Source organism: Neomonachus schauinslandi, chromosome 16, assembly GCF_002201575.2.
Source record: "Neomonachus schauinslandi chromosome 16, ASM220157v2, whole genome shotgun sequence".
NCBI classification, from domain to species: Eukaryota; Metazoa; Chordata; class Mammalia; order Carnivora; family Phocidae; genus Neomonachus; species Neomonachus schauinslandi.
Window position 1 is genome coordinate 7,383,675 of NC_058418.1, and position 19,512 is coordinate 7,403,186.

Below are 19,512 nucleotides of genomic sequence, written 5' to 3' on the forward strand. Positions count from 1 at the left end.
GAGGCGCTGGGATCCGGACTCCTGGGTCTGGGGGAGAAGGAAACATAGGGGGCGTGGACTCCCCAGTTGCGGAAGGGCGGAGCCTGGATTCCCCCAGGGGCGCGGGGCCCACTTTGGGTTGAATCTCCTCAGTGAGGGGGGTGGGCCTGCATGGCTGCTGCGGATTGGCCGCCGCGGGGGGGGTGTGCGGCAATCGCTGATTGGCTGAGGCGGGGAGGGCGCGGTCGTGGGTGCCGCCCCCCTCGGGCCCTAGGCCAGGTAGTGGGAGAGGAGGACTGGGGTGTAGGAAGCAAAACTGGATGATACTCTGAGGGGGGAGGGCTGGGAATTTGCCGAGGCCTGTGGCTGTTAGGGCTGGGCGACAGTGACCCGGGGACAGAATTCGGGGGCAAAATATCCCAGAGCCGAATTGTGGGGGCACGGTGGCCCAGGAATCGGAGTTTGAGGACTCGACAGGAAAAAGATTTTGGTTCTTGTAATCCGGATGCAGAAGTTGGGGGAACTCTGACCACAGGAGGTTTTGGGGCCACAGTGACCAAGGAGTTCGGTATAGGGGGCACTAATGCAGGTTTGAATTGCTAGGCATTAGAGGAATCCTGATGAACTATAATTAGCTAACTCTGCCCCTGGGGGTCCTGTAGTTGCGGAGATACTCTCAAGGGGGCATAACCAGGTAACCTTGCCCTAGGGGCTCGAGGGGCTGTTCTTAGAGGCTCACTCATGCGTTGGTGGATTAAAATTTTTCGGGCCTCACTGATGGGACCGGAACCGTGTGTATTGTATCTTTTTTTTTAAGATTTTACTTACTTCACAGAGAGAGAACCCAAGTTCTCTCTTGCTAGGCAGAGAGGCAGGCAGAGGGAGAGGGAAAAGCAGGCTCCCGGCGGGACTCGATCCCAGGATCCCGGGATCATGACCTGAGACCTGAGCTGAAGGCAGACGCTTAACTAAGCCATCCAGGCACCCTGTTGTATATTTTTTTTATATGATATTTATTTGAGAGAGTGCAAGCGGGGGGGGGGGGGGGGGGGGGGGAGGTAGAGAGACAAGCAGACTCTGCGCTGAGCGCAGAGCCAGCCGAGGGACTCCATCTCTTGACCCTGAGAGCATGACCTGAGCTGAAATCAAGAGTTGGAGGCTTAACCGATTGAGCCACCCAGGCACCCCTATTTATTTCAGATATTTATTTATTCTAGAGAGAGTGTGTGCATATGCGAGCTAGGAAGAGGGGCAGAGGGGGAGGGTGAGGGAGAGGCAGAGAATCCCAAGCTGACTCTGTGCTGTGTGGGACTCAATCTCAGGACCCTGAGATCATGACCTGAGTGGAAACTGAGTCTGACGCCTAACGGACTGAGCTACCCAGCTGCCCCGCGTGTGTTTTATCTCTTAAAAAGTTACAACGAATACACATACATTTTCTCCTTGGAAAGAAAAACTATATTCAAACAGGGGTTGACTGCAACTCCTTCATCCATCCCTACCTGCTACCCTCTTCAGAGGCCTTTTTCCGAAGCCCTTTCCCTTTTCATTTACATGATACACGCACCCACTGACACCTAACGACACTTAACAGCGAGTGCTTTGCCTTATCACCACGGGATGGAGACATGCGGAGGTCCCTGCTCCTGGCCTTTCGGCTCTCACCTCGGGCTGCTCATCCTCGTTAGCGTCCCGTGACAGTACCTATTAAAATGCATTTTTAAAAAACTTCATGCACTGTGTTGCGCAGCAATTGTGTGGCTGGAACGGAATCTGGGTGGGGGTGGGGAGGAGGGTGCATGTCGATGTACTCCCCTAGCCCCGCGGACTCCAGAGCATGCGCTCTCTAGCAGGGCCCAGCTCCCCGCAGGCGCCCTATAATTGGGGCGGCCCGACCCACCAGGGGCGTAGGGCAAGCAGCCCTCCCGCGGAAGGGGGCGTGAGCGGGGCGGGGCCGGAACGTCTTTCTCCCGCGCGGCGGCCCGGGCGGGCACAGTTCCCCGCCGCACCGACCATGGCCGCAGCCGCGCTGGGGCAGGTGGGTTCGCGGCCCCAGGCCGGGGAAACGGGGGGGGTAGGGGAGAGGCGGGGGAGGCCCACTTCCGGGTGGACCACTAGCTCCCGGCCCCGTCCGGCGTCGCGCCCCCGGCGCTCGGGTTCCGCTGCCGGGCGCGGAGAAGGAGGGGCCCCTTGGAGAGGAGCTCGAGGCTTTATGGGCGAGGGAGGTGGAGGGAGGTAGTTGGTGGGACGGGGCCGCCAACGGGAGGTAGGAGGGAAACATGGAGGGGGATACGGTTAATGGGACAGGCACAGGGCTGCGTGGGGTGGGGGCGGTTAAGGAAGGGATAACAGCCAGCCTGTGGGGGCGCCGGGATAAGACACCCCGAACTTCTAGGGGTGCGGGTAGGACGAAGGCACAGATCTCAGGTCTGGACTGGGAATTGGACCCAAGGCCCCTGAAAGTTAAGATGTATGTGGACTGTCCCTGCAAGCTCTTCTCCGAAGCTGCGCATCAGGGTTGGAAAGGGACCCTCTTCCGACTGTCACAGAGACAGATCCTCCCGGTCCATTCTTACCCAGAAGCGGCCGACCAGCAGAGTTTTGGAGAGCGGGATTTTACAGCACAGTTTCTCAGCGAGGAAAGAAACGCTAACAGCTCACAGAAGGGATGTTTAGAGCCCTGCGCAGCGGCAGCATCACCCCGGGAGAAGTGTTGTTCGCGTCCAGTTCTGCCCCTGACCCCGTCTGGGACTCCTACCCCAGCCTGATGGAGAGCAGGGCACATTGTTACTGTTCCGAGTCTGGGGTGACTGACGCTGGGCTGTGACTGGGACCATCTGGGCTCTGGTGGTGCCACTTCTGGGTTGTGGTGGGAGAGTCCCGGGCAGTGGCAGGGACAGTTTGGGGTTGTGATGGTGGAGAGTCTCGAGCTGCCGTTGAGCAGTCTTGGTCTGTGATGGGAGAGTCCTGGGCTATCATGGGACAGTCCTACATGTGATGGGATCGGTCCTGGGCCACAACGAGGACAATTTGGGGCTTTGACTGAGACCCTTTGGGGCTGTGATAGGGACAGTCCCTGGCTGAGATAAAGGACAGCACTGCATTACAAGGGGGACCCTTCCTGGGCTGTGATGGGGGGGGACAGTCCTGAAGCATGAAGGACAGTGCTGAACTATGACAAAGACAGTCCTGGGCTTTGATGGTGACGTTCCTGGGGCCGTGCTGAGAGAAAGGGCCTGGATTGTGCTGGGGACAGTCCTAGGCTGTAATGAGACACAGGGGAGGCTCCATCACATTGCAGAGCCCTGCTCTGTGCCCCTCCCCTCCAACCCTTCCTTGTTTCTTAATTCAGCCCCAGTCTTTTCACACTCTTTGTCCCAGTAGCCCATCTACCATCCCTTGGTCCCAATCCCCATGGCTTGGGGTGTCAGATGGCGGAGCACTTTCCCTGAGCTGAGGGGAGACCCCCCACCCCCGCTCCTACAGAAATGTCCTTGAAGGATGAAAGCAGCTTCTCTCAGGGCAAGAGGGTCCTGATGGTCAGTGCTGATGTACAACCTGGACACTGCCCGGCTCCTTCTCTGTGCCCCGTGCGTGTGTTTTTCTGCCTCTCCCTTCTCTCTCTCCTGGATATACTCTGTCTCTAAGCATCCCTGAGAAGTTTGTCTCCAGGCGTTGGCATCGCTGTCTTTCTGTCTTTCCTCGTTTCTCTGGGTCTCGTTTCCCTTTGTGCTGTCACCTGAAATCTGGTCGTTGCTTACTTTTTCCTCCTTCAGCCTCTCCGTATCTCACCCTTGGCCTTTTTCTAGATTTCTCCAGACTTCACTTTGCCTGAGTTTGCCTCCCTATCTGCCTCTCATATCAGTCTCTCTTTATGATCATATCTATTTTGGCATCTTGTGTTCTTGATTTCTGTTCTCAGTTTGGTTTCCATCTCTGGTTTGGTTTTTTGTAAGATTTTATTTTTAAGTAATCTCTCCACCCAACGCGTGGCTCGAACTCAAGACCCTGAGATCAAGAGTCACCTGCTCTTCCGACTGAGCCAGCCAGGCACCCCCTCGGTTTTGTTTTCTATGTCTTTTTGTTTTCTCATTCTTGCTTTTCCCTCTCTTTTATTTTTTCTTCCATTCTGGCTCCTCCTGAGCTCTCCTGTCCAGATACTGGCTGTCTCTGCCCTGGGTGTCTTATCTTTTCTCTATGCTGTGCGTGTCCTGTTCCCTCCTGGACGGAAGCCTAGCCACAGACTTGGGTGGGCTACACAGCGCCACCTAGAGGCCATGCCGTGAACCTACACTCTGATCCGCCCAGAAGCCCTTGGGCCCCACACTATCCGGAACCACTCCTCAGACTTCACGCTCCGCAGCCCCCATCTCCCCATGACTCACCTACTGACCAGTGACTGCTGCCACTCATGTTCGTTCTCACTGGTTGGTGTCCGCTCACGCAGCTCACTGGGCAGGAGCAGGCTAGGCTGTTCCGTCTGCACCAACTTCATGACCCAGCTGCTTTCCTGCCAGGCTGGGAAAGAGGCATTATGAGGTCAAAGAATACTGGGGAGAGGCCACCCTGATGGACACAGACCGATTTGCTCTCCCTCGTTTGTCTCAGGCAGGCCACAGATGTTTATCTGAGCAGGGTCTCTGTTGATGACTAGGATCACCCCCCAGGTCCATGTGGCTGCCTCTCAGCCCTGGGATCTGAAGGGAATTGGAATCACTGGTGTCCAAGATATGGGGTTGGGAGCTCAAGTAATCTGAGCCCAGTTGGTCTGATATCCTGAAAGAATAAGGACTTGGACTCCTGGATCTGAGAGAGAATGGGCTGGGGGCCTGGACTCGGTGGTTTGAGGGAGGAGGGGCTGGGAGCTTGGATTCCTGGATCTGAGGGAGGAGTGAGCTGGGGGATTAGACTCCTGGGTCTGGAGAAGGAGGAGGCCAGAGGTCTGGACTCCAGGGTCTGAGGGAGGGAGGGGGCTGGGGTCCTGGACTCCAGGGTCTGAGGGAGGGAGGGGGCTGGGGTCCTGGACTCCTGGGTCTGAGAGAGGAGGGACTGGGGACTGATCTCCTGGGTCTGAGGGAAGAGGGACTGGGGCTCTGGACTCCTGGGTCCTGGGGAGGAGGAGGCCAAAGGTCTAGACTCCTGGGTCTGAGGGAGGAGGGGGCTGGGGCCCTGGACTCCTGGGTCTGGGGGAGGAAGGGACTGGAGGCCTGGACTTATGGGTCTGAGGGGGGAGGGGGCAGGGGGCCTGGACTCCTGGGTCTGAGGGAGGAAGGAGCTGGGGGTCCGGACTCCTAGGTCTGAGGGAGGAGGGGGACGGAGGCCCAGCTTCTGGGTTCTGGGGAAGTATGGCCTCTAGGTTCCTCACTTTTCTTTTCTTTTTTTTTTTAAGATTTTATTTAGTCATTTGACAGAGAGAGACACAGAGAGGGAACACAAGCAGGGAGAGGCAGAGGGAGAAGCAGGCTTCCCGCCGAGCAGGGAGCCCGATGCGGGGCTCAATCCCAGGACCCTGGGATCATGACCTGAGCCAAAGGCAGACACTTAACAACTGAGCCACCCAGGCGCCCCTCACTTTTCTAATTCTTATCAGGATTTGGGTCCCCCAGGGTGGCCGTCACTTACCTGTGCACTTTGCCTCGCAGTCTTCTGTCTGAGCTGATCTCAGGGCTGGGGCCAAAGTTCCCAGGAGTGGGAGGTGCCTGTGTTTGACTTCGCCCTGGCATGGAGGGGATAGGAGCTGAGTCAGCCCTTCCTAGGGATTGTCCTTGTGAGGACAGGAAGGGGTCTTGGCCCCCTTCAGGATTCTCTCCCACTAGGTGCTGCCTGACAGGGGAGCCAACTTGTCCAGGGCCACATGGTCCGTCTAGAATGCACTGGGCCTGGGACAGATCAGGCCAGAGGGACATTCCAAGTGCATAGTGGCAAAGCAGGCTCCAGGGTCCCCTGCTCTCTCTACCTTTCCTGGCCTCACCACCTTTCTTACTTCTGTCCCCACCCTCAGATTTGGGCCCGAAAACTCCTCCCTGTCTCTTGGCTTCTGTGTGGCCCCAGAAGATATGCCTCATCCAACTTCAAGGTGAATGGAGGGGAATGTACTTTGGGATCTCAAAGAGGGGCTGGGGCCAGGACTACTGGGCCTGAGGGAGGAGGGAGCTGGGGGCCAGGACTCTTAGGTTTGAGGAAGGGGCTGGCAGCTGGATTTGGGCATCTCCAAAAGGGTCCAGTGTCCAAAGGTGAAGGTGGTTGGCAGTGGGGTCCTAACAGTCCGCCATAAGGCTGTGGGAGAGATTTGATACTGCATGTCCCACAAGCCTCTGGGGCTACAGGTCTCTCTTCTCTTTGGGTCTTAGCCCCAGAGGTTCATGGGAGTTGTAGTTTTTCCAGTTTGAGGTTGCGACGAGATTTCAGGATACCCGGGTCCCCTTTCTTTTCTCAGGCTGCAGACCTGCAGCTGGAAATGACGCGGGAGCCTCATCAGAAGCCTGACCCCAGCAAGCCCCTGGTGTTTGGGAAGACGTTCACTGACCACATGCTGATGGTGGAATGGAAGGAGGAGAAGGGCTGGGGCCAGCCCCGTATCCAGCCCTTCCAGAACCTCACCCTGCACCCCGCCTGCTCCGGCCTCCACTACTCGATGCAGGCATGGCCGCTGACCTCTCTGCCCGTCTCTCTGCATCGCTTTCCTCTTGCCCTGTCGCTTGCCGGGTCCACCGCCCTGGGCTTGCTCTTTGTCTGTTTCTTCTTGCTCAAGATGTGTTCTCTGAGGTCTCTCGTGTTCCAGGCCCCGTGCTGGCTGATGCCGGGGTCCCCAAGAAGAGCAGACTCCGTTCTTCTACTCGAAAACCCCGCGTTTTGGTTACAGCCCCGTGTGGTCATGCTCTGAAGGAGGCACCTGAGGTGTTCTGGGAGGCAGAAGAGGCACCAGTCCAACCTCTAACTTGAAAGGAAGTAGGGTCTCGTCTGGCAGAGGAAGCTTAGGGTGTTAGCAGGAGAGGGAGCAACCACGGGACAAAGGAGAGCCCGGCGTATCGGGGGAATTGGGGAGTTGGAACGTGGCAGAGGAGGCTGAGGATGTTATCAGGGCCGCAGAGGGGCCTCGGGGCTGGCACCTTGTCAAGGGCACTGGGAACCTGGAGCGCTCTGAGCAGACATGGAGCAGGGTCTGCTCTGGGTGTAGTGAGACCCCCTCAGGCCGGATAGAGGATGAGCTGGAGGCCAGGAGGCCTGAGCTGGGGCCGGAGGCTGGACGAGAGCAGGGAAGGGAGGGCCAAGTGTGGTGCCCAGAGTTTTGGCCAGGTGACCAGGTAGGCCAGGGGGCTGTCCCCCTGTGGGGACCCAGCAGGAGATTGGCTTTGCAGGACTTGGTGAGGGGACTTTAAGGAAGATATCCAGGAGGCATTCAGGTTATGACTTAAAGCCATGGCTGAAAGCAGAGTCTTCCTGAGGGAGCTTCAGTGGTGACAAGAATTTGGATGAACGTATTTCATCCCTAGTAACTGGTTTGCAGTGTCAGCCTCAGGAGGCTGAGATAAGAGGGGCCAGATCCTGTGAGGCCTCGAAGGCCGAGGTCAACATCCAGCTGGGGGTGCAGATCAACTTTGTGTTGGTTTTTTGTTTTTTTGTACTTTAACAAATGTTTTGGGGGCGCCTGGCTGGCTCAGGCAGTCGAGCATGTGACTCTTGATCTCAGGGTCATCAGCTGGAGCCCCACGTAGGGTGTAGAGATTTTTTAAAAGTTTTTATTATGGGAAATTTCAAACATAAAAATAGAATAATATATAAGCCCCCCGCTGACCACCCTGCTTCATCAGCTAACACCTGTGGGTCACCCTCTCATTTTGTCTGGACTCCCATCGTTGTGCCCCCTTCCTGTAAGATTTTGAAGCAAATCCTGGGCTATGCAGTATTTCATCCACAGCGAGTTCAGTGCTTCTCAAGAACGCAAGGAGTCTTTAAAAACAGAACTTGCATGCCATCGCTGTTCCTGAGAAATCGGACCAGTAACATGGAAGGGGTTTAAGCAGGGCGCTCTCTCGGCACCTCTGGCTGTGGGTGTCCAGCTGTTTCTGGGCTCTCTCTGTCCGTCTCTCTCGTCCCCCTTCTCTTCCTCTCTGAGCTCAGCGGGTTGGTCTCTCGGCTCCGTCTCTGCATCTGTGTCTGAATCCTTGTGTATCAGGCGCTGTGTTGGGATCTCTCGATGTGTCTCGCGGCTTCCCGGAGGTGGTCTCTGAGCTCAGGGACCCACCCACCTGTCCCCGCAGCTCTTTGAGGGCATGAAGGCGTTCAAAGGCAGCGACCAGCGCGTGCGCCTCTTCCGACCCTGGCTCAACATGGACCGGATGCTGCGCTCAGCCCTGCGCCTCTGCCTGCCGGTGAGGGGCCCTGGCTGGCCCCGGGGGGAGCAGGGTGCGGCGAGGGGCGAGGGCAGCAGGGAGGCGGGCTGCTGACTCGTGGGAATCCTGCCCAGAGTTTTGACAAGGTCGAGTTGCTCGAGTGTATCCGCCGGCTGGTGGAAGTGGACAAGGACTGGGTCCCTGAGGGCAACAACAGCAGCCTCTATGTCCGGCCTGTGCTCATCGGGAATGAGGTGGGCCTGACTCCCTGACTCGGGGGGCGGGGTGGAGGTCAGGGGCTCCAGGGGTGAGGGAGGGGGAGGGGCTGGGGGCCTGGACTCCTGGGTCCCTGATGCCCCCTTCTGCCCACCGCAGCCCTCACTAGGCGTCTCCCGTTCCTCGCAAGCGCTCCTGTTTGTCATTCTCTGCCCCGTGGGTGCATACTTCCCCGGAGATGCTGTGGACCCCGTCTCCCTCCTGGCCGACCCAGCCTTCATCCGGGCCTGGATGGGCGGGGTCGGTGACTACAAGCTGGGGGGGTAAGTAGTCTCTCCAGCAGTCCCTCCCCCAACCCTACGTGTCCGGGACGCTGGATGTCCGAGACACTGGCTATCTGCTTTGAGTGTGAATTTGTGTCTTCAGATGTCAGTTGTCCTTCCCAACTTGTTTCACATGACTGGGGACAGCTCTGCTTGCCCGTGGGGATGGGATGTTGTGCCAACAACATTGGGGGTGGGGTACTTAAGGGGAGAGGGTCTGTGCTAAGTGCTGTGGACACATCAGCTCAGAATTTGGAAGGGATAAGGTGAAAGTCAGTGGAGAAACCCGGATTGGCCTCCTGGGAAGCCTCCAGAAATGAAGTTTATCCTTAGCTCATTGGTCTCTCCCCCAGGTAGCCTCCCCTGAATGCCCAGGTTTGGCCAGCGCCCCCACCTCCCCACCCCCATGCGCAGCTCTCATAGCCCCCTGGGCCTCCAGTGATCACCATGCTCTGTGTGGGCTTCCTGTGTTAATCTGTTGCTAGGGTCCTCAGCTCAGCAGGGCAGGGAGGGTCCCCCCACCCCCCGAGGTGATCCAAGCAGAAGGTGGGGTGACGGTGTGTTGGGATAGCAAGTGTGACCCCAGCTGAGAGCTTCATTCGGGTCCCTTCCACACACCTATCTTGTGAGGTCTCCCGAGGGCCAGGCCCTGGGCCGGGCGAAGCTGGGGATGCAGAAGAATCAGGTCCGGGCCCTGCCTTCCAGGGGCCCCCGGGCTAGTGGAAGCCCCAGGATCCAGAGCAGCCAGCACTGTGATGGCAATGGCTGGGGCATTGTTCACCGAGGAGGCAGTGAGCCCTCGGGTGAGTCTGAGGAAGGAGCCGGTTTCCTGGTCAACCATGCTTCTCTCTCTGCCAGGAATTACGGGCCCACGGTGTTGGTGCAGCAGGAGGCGAAAAAGAGGGGCTGTGAGCAGGTGCTCTGGCTCTATGGGCCTGACCAGCAGCTCACCGAGGTGGGCACCATGAACATCTTCATCTACTGGACCCACGAGGACGGGGGTGAGCCCTCCCATGACACCCCACCCCCCCACCCCCTGGGGAAGCGGGTCTATCCTAAGTCCTAGCCAACTGCAGGTTTCACCGATGGGGGTGGGTGGGTTGGGGTGGCTTCCTAAGAAGATGGGAGGGTGTGCCTGAGGGCATGAGGTAACCCCCCAGCCCTTATACTTGCCCCAGTGCTGGAACTGGTGACCCCCACACTGGATGGTGTCATCCTGCCTGGAGTGGTCAGACAGAGCCTGCTGGACCTGGCCCGGACCTGGGTGAGGGCGCCGTGACCGTGGGTGGCTGGAGTGATGGGGTATTGCTGTGTTGGGGAGGCCAGAACCTCAGGGGGCTCTGGGTGGGGGGCTGGGGCACGGTAGCACGTCTCTGCCCCTTCTCTCTGGGTGCCTGTCTCCTCGGGTGTCTTTGTCCCCATTCTCAGGGAGGGAGAGGCAGGGCTGTGCGGCGAGGGCCGCCCCGGGCTCACACGCGTGTGGCTCGGCAGGGTGAGTTCCGGGTAGCGGAGCGGAAGATCACCATGGAGGAGTTGTTGCGGGCGCTGCAGGAGGGGCGGGTCCGGGAAGTCTTTGGCTCAGGCACTGCTTGCCAGGTCTGCCCTGTGCACCAAATCCTGTACCAAGGCAAGGTGAGGTGGGGCTGCCATTGGAGACGGGAGGGAAGAAGGGGGTTCCTGGTCCTCACGGCACAGTCTTCTCCAGCACTTGCACATTCCCACCATGGAAAACGGGCCTGAGCTTATCCTCCGCTTCCTGAAGGAGCTGAAGGCGATCCAGGTGAGGTGCACTGGCCGGGAAGTGGGCTGGATGTTCGCTCCCCGGGGAAGTTCACGTCCCAAGAGCCCCTGGACTGGGAGCCCTCTTGCCCCCGCAGCCCCAAGAGCCAATCATGGCCCTTGCTGTGGGCCTCTGGGCCCCAGACCGAGTCACTGTCCTTTCCTGGGAGCCTCTAAACGCTGACTTGTGGAATCCCCTTCCCTCCCCCTCTGTGGCTCCTGCGTGTCCTTGCAGTGGGGACCCCTTCCCAGGGGCCCGTGGGACTTGGGGCCAGAAGCCCCGCGCAGAGCCCCTGGAGCCCCGGGCTTTCCCTTTGGCCTGAGAAATCTTCCACAAGCCCCGGGATCCTGGTCCCCCAGTGTGGCCCAGGAATATTTCCTCTCATAAGCTCCTGGAGGTGTTTCCATTAATCTCGGCCGAGTTCTCTTTCCTGAGAACCCCTGGGCTCCTTTCCCGGCACTCGACCTAGAACTGCCTTTCCTGTGAGCTTCTCTAAAGTCCAGTGTTGTGCACCGGGACCTAGAACAACACCTCTCCCCACTCTCTGGGCCATCTCAGCCAAAAACGATCCCCCCACCCACCCACCCCCGCCCCACGACCACCAAAAAGTTCTTCCAGTGACTCTTCGCAGAACTCCATCTCCCTTCAGCCTCTACGCCCACTCGGCCACGGTTCCCCTTCCCTGCGGTTATTGGCCGGCTTCTGGGAAGTGGACTACATTTCCCATGAGGTCCTGGGGCGCAAATCCGCAACCAGTTAGCCTGCGGCGCCCCCGGGCTTGCTGGGAGTTGCAGTGTGGCTTTCCTCTAACACCTCGCCTCTGCTGTCCCGCAGTACGGAGCGGGACCTCACGAGTGGATGCTCCCGGTGTGACGCTAAAGACTCGGCCCTACCTCTCCTCGGACCCACCCACCCACGGCATCTAGTCCTCGCCGGACCCTCGCCTCCCTACCTTTGACTCACCTGAAGTGCAATATGAAATAAAAGGCCGGGGGCTGCCGGGACGCCTGGGTCTCTGGCGCCCCCACGTGGTCTCTACACTCCCAAAGCCATAAGGGCCGGACCCAGGCGTCCGGGCCCCCAGCCCTGCCTCTCAGACCTTGGGGGATCTGGGCTCCCCGCTGCTCCGTGTTGTGGGGTCAAAGATACACGTTGGCCCCGACTCTGCATCTCTCCGTTCTCAGGCCGGATCTCCCCGTGCTGCTGTTGATTTTTTTTTTTTTCTTCCTGCAATTTTGAAATAAATGCCAAAGAACAAGCCATTAGCTGTCATCTCCAATGATCCAGCTCAGGGACTCTAGGGTCTTCTCCAGGAATCCCTGTCCTGGGCCCTTTTCATTCTCGAAGACCCAGCACTCCGAGCCCCCAGTGACCTGGCGTTTTCTCTGACGTGGGAGATTTTTCCACCTCATCATACACTGAGTTTGGCCTCTTGCCCCCACCAACCCACGCCTCCTCTACTTCCCCATCTTTGGGACAGCCCCACTGTACATCCAGTCACTAAGCCAGATCCCTCGGCACTGTAACCCCTTTTCCCCCCAAAGCCCATCAGACTCAAGCCCTGTCCTCCTGTCCCCAGCTCTGCCCTGTCTGTCTCCTCTGTGTCCTCTCAGCCCTGCTTCAGCTCAGTTCTTGTCTTCTCCTGCCTGGACACTTGCCCTGCCTAGCCCGCTCTCTGCATCCAGTCTGGCCCCCAAAGGGTCTTTGTACCCCCAGAGCTGTCTCTGCTCACTCTCTTCCAAGGGCTTCCCAGCACCCATGGCCAATACTGCCAACAGTGGGCCCTGGTGGGTGGGGAGCAAGGCCAGATGCTCTACCCTTGGAGGGGGTGAACATCAGAAGTCTATAAAACCTAGTCCCCGTTCCCTCCCTGTGTCATGCCTTGTGTCCCAATCTTGGACACAATCTTCCACACACATACTTTAATAGTTGTTATGTGTAGGTATGGAGAGAGCTGACATTAAGACCAGGCTGATGTAAGAAAATGTCGGGGTCCAGAGCTGACGACCAAGGAGGAATTCTTGAGACATCTTTGGTGCAAAAAGCTGATTTTTTTTTTTTTTAAGAATTTTTAAAACTTTAATCCAGTTCAAATCAGTGGGCCAGGTTCACTCCAGCTCCTTCACTGCCAAACCTGGAGGCAGGGACTGCTTCGGTTTCTCTGCCTTCTCCTTGTCCGTGATGACCAGGGTGTAAACGTATCTGCTGCACTGAACTTTAAACTTCACATTATCCTTATTTTTCTTGATCTTGACGGATTTGGCGTCCTTTCGCCTGGCCGTGAGCAAAAAGCCCTTGATTTCCTCGATTTTTGAGGCATGGCTACGGGCAGCGCAGGGGAGCGCGAGGCCGGCACAGCCAGCGGCAAGAAAGGAGGATGGAAAAACTGATTTTATTACAGCCCAGGGACAGGACCTGTGGGCAGAAGGAGCCGCATGGGGGTCCTGAGGAGTGGCCCATTATATACTTTAAAGTTGGGAGGGGGTTGGGGATAGCGTTACGTCTCTAAGGAATTTTCAGAAACAAGGTTTCCAGGACCTTGAGGGGGCTAGCTGTTGTTAGGAAAAGGTCATTTATTGCTGTCTAATAAAACCTCAGTCATGAGACCCTTCAGATGTGTATCAGTGGGTCACATGCTTGGGGGATGAGTGCCAACATACATCTCGGGGGAGGGGCAGGTAGAGATAAGGGAAGTTTCCAAAGACATTTTTATATGTTAAAGTAGACTCACAGGATCCTGGGGGGTCGGGATGGATAATGTTAAGCTAAGATTGCCTTTTGCCCTTAGCAAAGTGTTAACATCGAGGCAGCCGAGTCCCTAGAGGAATGTCACTCTTCCTGTTTCAAGGACTTGTCAATGGGCTGTCAGTGGTAAAGAAATTTAATTTTTCTTTTGCCTTTGCATCCCACATCACAGGCATATCCATTTGGTTGCAGGTCTGGATACAAATGTGCCTCCCTTATCTGCTTGGTGTGTGACCTTGGGCTTGTCACCTTATCTCTGACCCCCTTTCCTGGAGGGAGACCCATGTGGGACTAGGGCGGACACAGGCTGGGGCCTGTCCCGCAGTTATCAGCTGTGGGACAAAATTCTGATTTGTTGATAACCATTGTCATACCCTCTCATTTCCTTTTGTCAATGATTGCTCAAGAGGGGGTCATGCACATAATGGGGAAATTTGCCTGGAGGCCTCTGGGAAAGCTTTCTTCCCTTGATAAAAGAAATCCTGAAAGACAACCTTTTCTTTTCTTCCCTCCCTTTGGCTGTGATCATCTGGAAGGGTGATGCTTGGAGTAGCTGTAGCCACTTCACGCCCAAGAGGGCCATTGTCCACGTACTGACCGCCGAACACAGAGACCTCGGGTCCTCCAACCATTAAACCTGATTTCTAGGGGCGCCTGGGTGGCTCGGTCGGTTAAGCGGTTAAGCGTCTGCCTTAGGCCCAGGTCATGATCCCCAGGTCCTTGCTCAGTGGGGAGCCTGCTTCTCCCTCTGTCTGCCGCTCCCCCTGTTCGTGCCCTCTCTCCCTCTCTCTCTATCTCTGACAAATAAATAAATAAATCTTAAAAAAAAAAACCTGATTTCTAGTTTTGCTTTGAAAAAAGTCAAAATTAAGGGGCGCCTGGGTGGCCCAGTCGTTAAGTGTCTGCCTCCAGCTCAGGTCATGATCCCAGGGTCCTGGGATCGAGCCCCGCATCAGGCTCCTGCTCAGCGGGAAGACTGCTTCTCCCTCTCCCACTCCCTCTGCTTGTGTTCCCTCTCTCGCTGTGTCTCTCTCTGTCCAATAAATAAATAAAATCTTTAAAAAATAAATAAATAAAAAAAGTCAAAATTAAACAAAAACTGGTTTAAACCACTTTTGTCAGGTTGTGATTTGCTTTGGGGTTTTTTTGTATTTTGTAGGGTTTTTGTTTTGTTTTGTTTTGTGACTTCCAGTCAAAAGATTCTTTGCTTCCTTGTCTTTCCCAATGGCCAGAGCTGATCACAGCCAAGGAGAGTCCCTGACTCTAGCAGCCAATTGAATTGCTGGCCAGTAACTGGGCCCCAAAAGGGTAGGCCAGATTTTTGTCCTAGATTTGCATCTGAAGGGAAAGGACTGGTAAACAGCCATTATTATGAGGTAAACAAAGGCAGAGGCCCTCCTGAAGAACCTGAGGCCCAGCGAGGTAAACATAACACATCATTAGTTAAGTATTGTTATTTTTTAAATGACTTAATGAATACATATTTGGTTAATTGTTGTGATTTCTAATTCTATAAATATCGATGGGTGTAACCCACATTAACTAAGGCCCCTTGGGAGGGGGGTCCTCGTGGAGGAGGGTCAAGAGGTCTCAGGACTAAAAAGTCCACGAGCAATGCTGATGTGAGACTTGGTTAAATAATAAAATAAGCAACAGATCTGCTACTGTTGCAGCTTATCTCTTAAAAGAACTTATTTTGGGGGGAGGGTGGTGCACCTGGAGAGGCCTTGGAAGCTCTGCGCCCTTCCCTAGGCCTGGTCCTCTGCGTCTCATCATCTGGCTGTTCCTGGGTTATATCCTGTTACAATCACCCAGTGATCTAGATCTAATCTGGGATCCCACGTTTCCGTACTTATCATGGCTGCTTACCCTCCTCCTATGTGGGGAAGGTCCTCCAGCTTTTCTTTCTTTCTTTTTAAAGACTTATTTATTTATTTGGGAGAGAGAGCAAGTGAGAGCAGTGGAGGAGGGGCAGAGGGAGAGAGAGAATCTCGAGCAGACTCCTCGCTGAGCCTGGAGCCCGACACGGGGCTCGATCCCACAACCCTGAGATCGGGACCCGAGCTGAAATCAAGAGTCCGGTGCTCAACTGACTGAGCCCACAGGTGCCCCTCGTGCATCTTTTCTGATCTTTCATGACCTGAATAGTCGTGAAGAATAATGGTAAGGAGAAAGAGGCAAGAACATACGTCCAGGGTCTGTTAAATCAGCAGCTCAACCATCCACGGATGTTGGTCAGCTTCTTGGCAATGCTCTTGCCTTTCTGGGGGCAATTCTGTTGTCCTCAGAGAAGCAGCAAAGGCTCTTTTGTCATGCCCATCTGTCTTCATTCAACACTGAGATTCCGAAGACATACCTCCCACGCCTCAGTGACCAGAATGGGCCACATCCTCAAAGCTGAAAAGGAAGCTGGCAGCTTCCCATTGACCACAAGGCTCAGACCAACTGTCACTGCCGGAAGGAGGCTGGGGTCCGGCCGCCATGATGTCTCAAACTGCACATATGGCTACCTGCTCACACTAAGGCTGGTAGCTGCAAGGAGCTACCACTAGACTGCTAAAAACTAAACACGAAACTGCTGAAAAAGAGACACGAGGTCCAACATGGAATCACTTGTGCAAAGCCAAGCCCTACATCACCAGAGACTTGACATCCAACTAAACCTAGGTACAGTTTCACCCTCTTTCAGGAATGGCATCTTAAACCATCTGAAATCACCTCATCAGCCCTCAGGAGGCCACCTGCCTGGTAGACCCCTGCCATCCCCTAAAGGAAGGGGCCCTTGCCACAACCAATCCGCTTTTTGCTAATATAACATCCTTGTCCCCAGTCCCTCTGCCTGTAAAAGTCTTCCGTTTTGCACACCTCCTTGGAGCTCCTACCTACCTGCTAGATGGGGTGCTGCCCCATTCAGAAATCCTTGAATAAAGTAAATAAGGTATTTAGGGAAAAAATTGGGGCACCTGGGTGGCTCAGTTGGTTAAGCATCTGCCTTCAGCTCAGGTCATGATCCTAGGGTCCTGGGATCAAGTCCCACCTTGGGGTCCATGCTGAGCGGGGCGTCTGCTTCTCCCTCTCCCTCTGCCCCTCTCCCCCACTCGAGCTCTCTCTTTCGCTCAAGTAAATAAATAAAATCTTTAAAAAAAAAAAAAAAGAGGACAGGGCTGCCCTCTTGGCTCTCACATTCCAACAGGGTGGGGGTGGGGGTGAGAGTAAACACAACACACTGGTAAATGTGGTTCTCACAGTCCCTTCCTTGGGTTGGATTGATTTGCTAGATGGGTTCAGAGAACCCAGAGAAATGTTCGTTACTAGATCACTGGTTTATTATAAAAGGATATAACCCAGGAACAGCCAGATAAGGGCACGGAGCTTCCATGTTTTCTCCAGCGGTGCCACAGTCCCCAAATTTCCAACAGCTCATCCACCTGGGAGCTCCCTGAATCCCGTCCTTTTGGGTTTTATGGCCACTTCATTACACAGACATGACTGATTAAATAACTGGCCATTGGTGATGAATTCAACCTCCAATTGCTTTCCCCTTCCCTGTGGTCAGGGGGAGGGACTGAAAGTTTTAACTCTAACCACAGGGTTGGTTAGGTTAAACAACCAGCCCCCACACTTAGGTGCTTTCCAAAGTCAGCATATAAAGGCAAATGTGGTTGAAAAGGGTTTGTTTAGGAGTATCAACAGACCTGGACGCCTCGGTGGCTCAGGTGGTTAAGTGTCTACCTTTCGCTTAGGTCGTGATCCTGGGATCCTGGGATCGAGTCCCGCATGGGGAATCCTTGCTCAGCAGGGAGCCTGCTGCTCCCCCTGCTTGTGCTTTCTCTCTCTGACAAATAAATAAATAAAAATCTTTAAAAAAAAATGCGGGAGCACCTGGGTGGCTCAGTCAGTTAAGCGTCTGCCTTCAGCTCAGGTCATGATCCCGGGGTCCTGAGATCGAGTCCTGCATCAGGCTCCCTGCTCAGCAGAAAGTTTGCCTCTCCCTCTCCTCCCTGCTCATCCTGTCTTCTCTCTCTCAAATAAATAAATAAATCTTAAAATAAAAAAAGAAAGAAAGAAAGAAACGGGAATAAAGAAAACCCCATCAACCCAATAGAAAGAAGGAATGGAAAAAATAATTCGCTGAATAGACTCCAAATGGCTCAAAGATTTCAATGTAAAATATGAAACCTGAAAGAATGAGAAGCAAACATTGGAAAGTTCCTTTCTAACCTGGGTGTGGAGAAAGCCTTTAAACTGTGACTCATAGGGGCGCCTGGGTGGCTCAGTCGTTAAGTGTCTGCCTTCGGCTCAGGTCATGATCCCAGGGTCCTGGGATCGAGGCCCGCATTGGGCTCCCTGCTCCGCGGGAAGCCTGCTTCTCCCTCTCCCACTCCCCCTGCTTGTGTTCCCTCTCTTGCTGTGTCTCTCTCTGTCAAATAAATAAATAAAATCTTAAAAAAAAAATAAACAGTGACTCATAATCCTGAAGCCATAAAAAGAAAACACTGATGCATTTAAACGGGGGAATAGGATCAAACATTCTTCTTTCTTTTTTGTTTCTTTTTGAACAAATAGTCCTAAGGCCCTCGGGTGGAGCAGGCAAGGTCAGTTTATGGGGGAACAATGGCCCAGAATGGGGTGTCATGACCTTGGTGGGGTGGGGAGAGCTCAGCACAGTGGGGAGCACCCAAGGGGTTTTTGCTAGCTGGGGGGCCAGCTGGTTTGGAAACAGACGCCCAAGGTAGGTGCTGAGGGTTTCGGTGGGGACAGAGGAGGGGAGGGGTAACAGGGGAATTGATCAAAGAAGTCTATTTCTTTTTTAGGATTTTGCTTTTTTTAGGTAATCTCTACACCCAGTGTGGGGCTCAAACCTACAACCCTGAGATCAACAGTCGCCGGACTGAGCCAGCCGGACACCCTGATCAAAGAAGTCTATTAAGGAAAATAGATGTTGATGTCTTGTGGGGCGAGGAGGGAAAGGTCAAGAGAGAATTCTCCAGGGGCACCTGACTGGCTCAGCCGGTGGAGCATGGGACTCTTGATATTGGGGTTGTGAGTTCCAGCCCCGCGTTGGGTGCAGAGGTTACTTAAATAAAAACTGGTGGGGGGGAAGCTAATAAATTAAAGTTAAAAAGAAAAGAAAAGGGGCGCCTGAGTGGCTCAGTCGTTAAGCGTCTGCCTTCAGCTCAGGTCGTGATCCCAGGGTCCTGGGATCAAGCCCTGCATCGGGCTCCCTGCTCAGCGGGAAGCTTGCTTCTCCCTCTCCCACTCCCCCTGCTTGTGTTCCCTCTCTCGCCGTGTCTCTGTCAAATAAATAAATAAAATCTTACAAAAAAAAAAAGAAGAAGAAGAAGAACCCAAAAGGCCTGGGTCTGGAGATTTCTGGGCTGGTGAGCACATGGAGGTCTGGGAGAGAGCGGTGTACTTAGCGGGCACAGAGGCTCCCCACTTTTTCCCCAGACCTCACCCTATGTATCTCTTCATCGCGCTGTTGATTCGTATTCTTTATCATATCCTTTCATAAACGGATAAACACAAGTAAGTGTTTCCCTGAGCCACCCTAGCAAATTAAAAGCATCACAGAGGAGGTTGTTGGAAACTCCCATCTGTAGTGGGTGGGTCCAGACCACAGCCTAAGGTTGATGTAGACTGATGTCTGCAGTGGAGGGTGGAGGGCCGTCTGAGCGTGTGAAGTCCGATGCTGCCTCTAGGCAGACAGTGTCGGAATTGAGTTGGAATTCTTGGACACGAGCAGGGATTCATTGGTGTTGTGTGGGGAGGGGGAAGTCCCTCCACCCCCACTGCCCTGGAATTTGGGAACACTTCTAAAAGAGTTGGTGTCAGCAGACTCCTCACACTATATCCTTTTCTTCCTTTTTTTTTTTTTAAGTTTAGAAATGTTTTTGCTTGGTTTTCTTAATGTTTTATTTATTTATTCATGAGAGTCAGAGAGAGAGAGGCAGAGGGAGAAGCAGGCTTCCCGCCTAGCAGGGAGCCCGGTGCCTAGCAGGGAGCCTGATGCGGGACTCGATCCCAGGACCCTGGGATCATGACCTGAGCCGAAGGCAGACGCTTAAAGACTGAGCCACCCAGGTGCCCCAAAATAATACTTTATTTTTTTTTTAAGATTTTATTTATTTATTTA

General features: G+C 54.7%; 2 protein-coding genes and 1 long non-coding RNA gene across 4 annotated transcripts; 1 reads left to right on the forward strand and 2 right to left on the reverse strand.

Annotated features, from left to right (window-relative positions):
* Nucleotides 1-1,305: 1,305 nt before the first annotated feature.
* Nucleotides 1,306-4,940, reverse strand: LOC123326902. The gene is made up of 3 exons (XR_006541383.1): nucleotides 4,365-4,940; nucleotides 2,556-2,743; nucleotides 1,306-1,683 (listed from the first exon to the last, which is right to left on the reverse strand). It is a non-coding gene; the product is annotated as an uncharacterized LOC123326902 (long non-coding RNA).
* Nucleotides 1,312-11,893, forward strand: BCAT2 (branched chain amino acid transaminase 2). Of its 2 annotated transcripts, XM_021681244.2 has the most exons (11): nucleotides 1,312-2,017; nucleotides 5,981-6,055; nucleotides 6,416-6,619; nucleotides 8,241-8,351; nucleotides 8,447-8,566; nucleotides 8,688-8,851; nucleotides 9,710-9,852; nucleotides 10,030-10,115; nucleotides 10,343-10,483; nucleotides 10,557-10,631; nucleotides 11,466-11,893. In XM_021681244.2, the coding sequence occupies exons 1-11, from the start codon at nucleotides 1,817-1,819 to the stop codon at nucleotides 11,502-11,504; spliced, it is 1,359 nt and encodes a 452-aa protein (XP_021536919.1). In that variant the 5' UTR covers nucleotides 1,312-1,816; the 3' UTR covers nucleotides 11,505-11,893. The 2 variants fall into 2 exon arrangements, with proteins under 2 accessions (XP_021536919.1, XP_021536920.1); XM_021681245.2 differs by lacking the exon at nucleotides 10,343-10,483.
* An 846-nt stretch (nucleotides 11,894-12,739) lies between these two features.
* On the reverse strand, nucleotides 12,740-18,851 carry LOC110572701 (60S ribosomal protein L38-like). Its single transcript, XM_044911360.1, has 2 exons — nucleotides 18,835-18,851; nucleotides 12,740-12,953 (listed from the first exon to the last, which is right to left on the reverse strand). The coding sequence occupies exons 1-2, from the start codon at nucleotides 18,849-18,851 to the stop codon at nucleotides 12,740-12,742; spliced, it is 231 nt and encodes a 76-aa protein (XP_044767295.1).
* Between the last annotated feature and the right edge of the window lie 661 nt (nucleotides 18,852-19,512).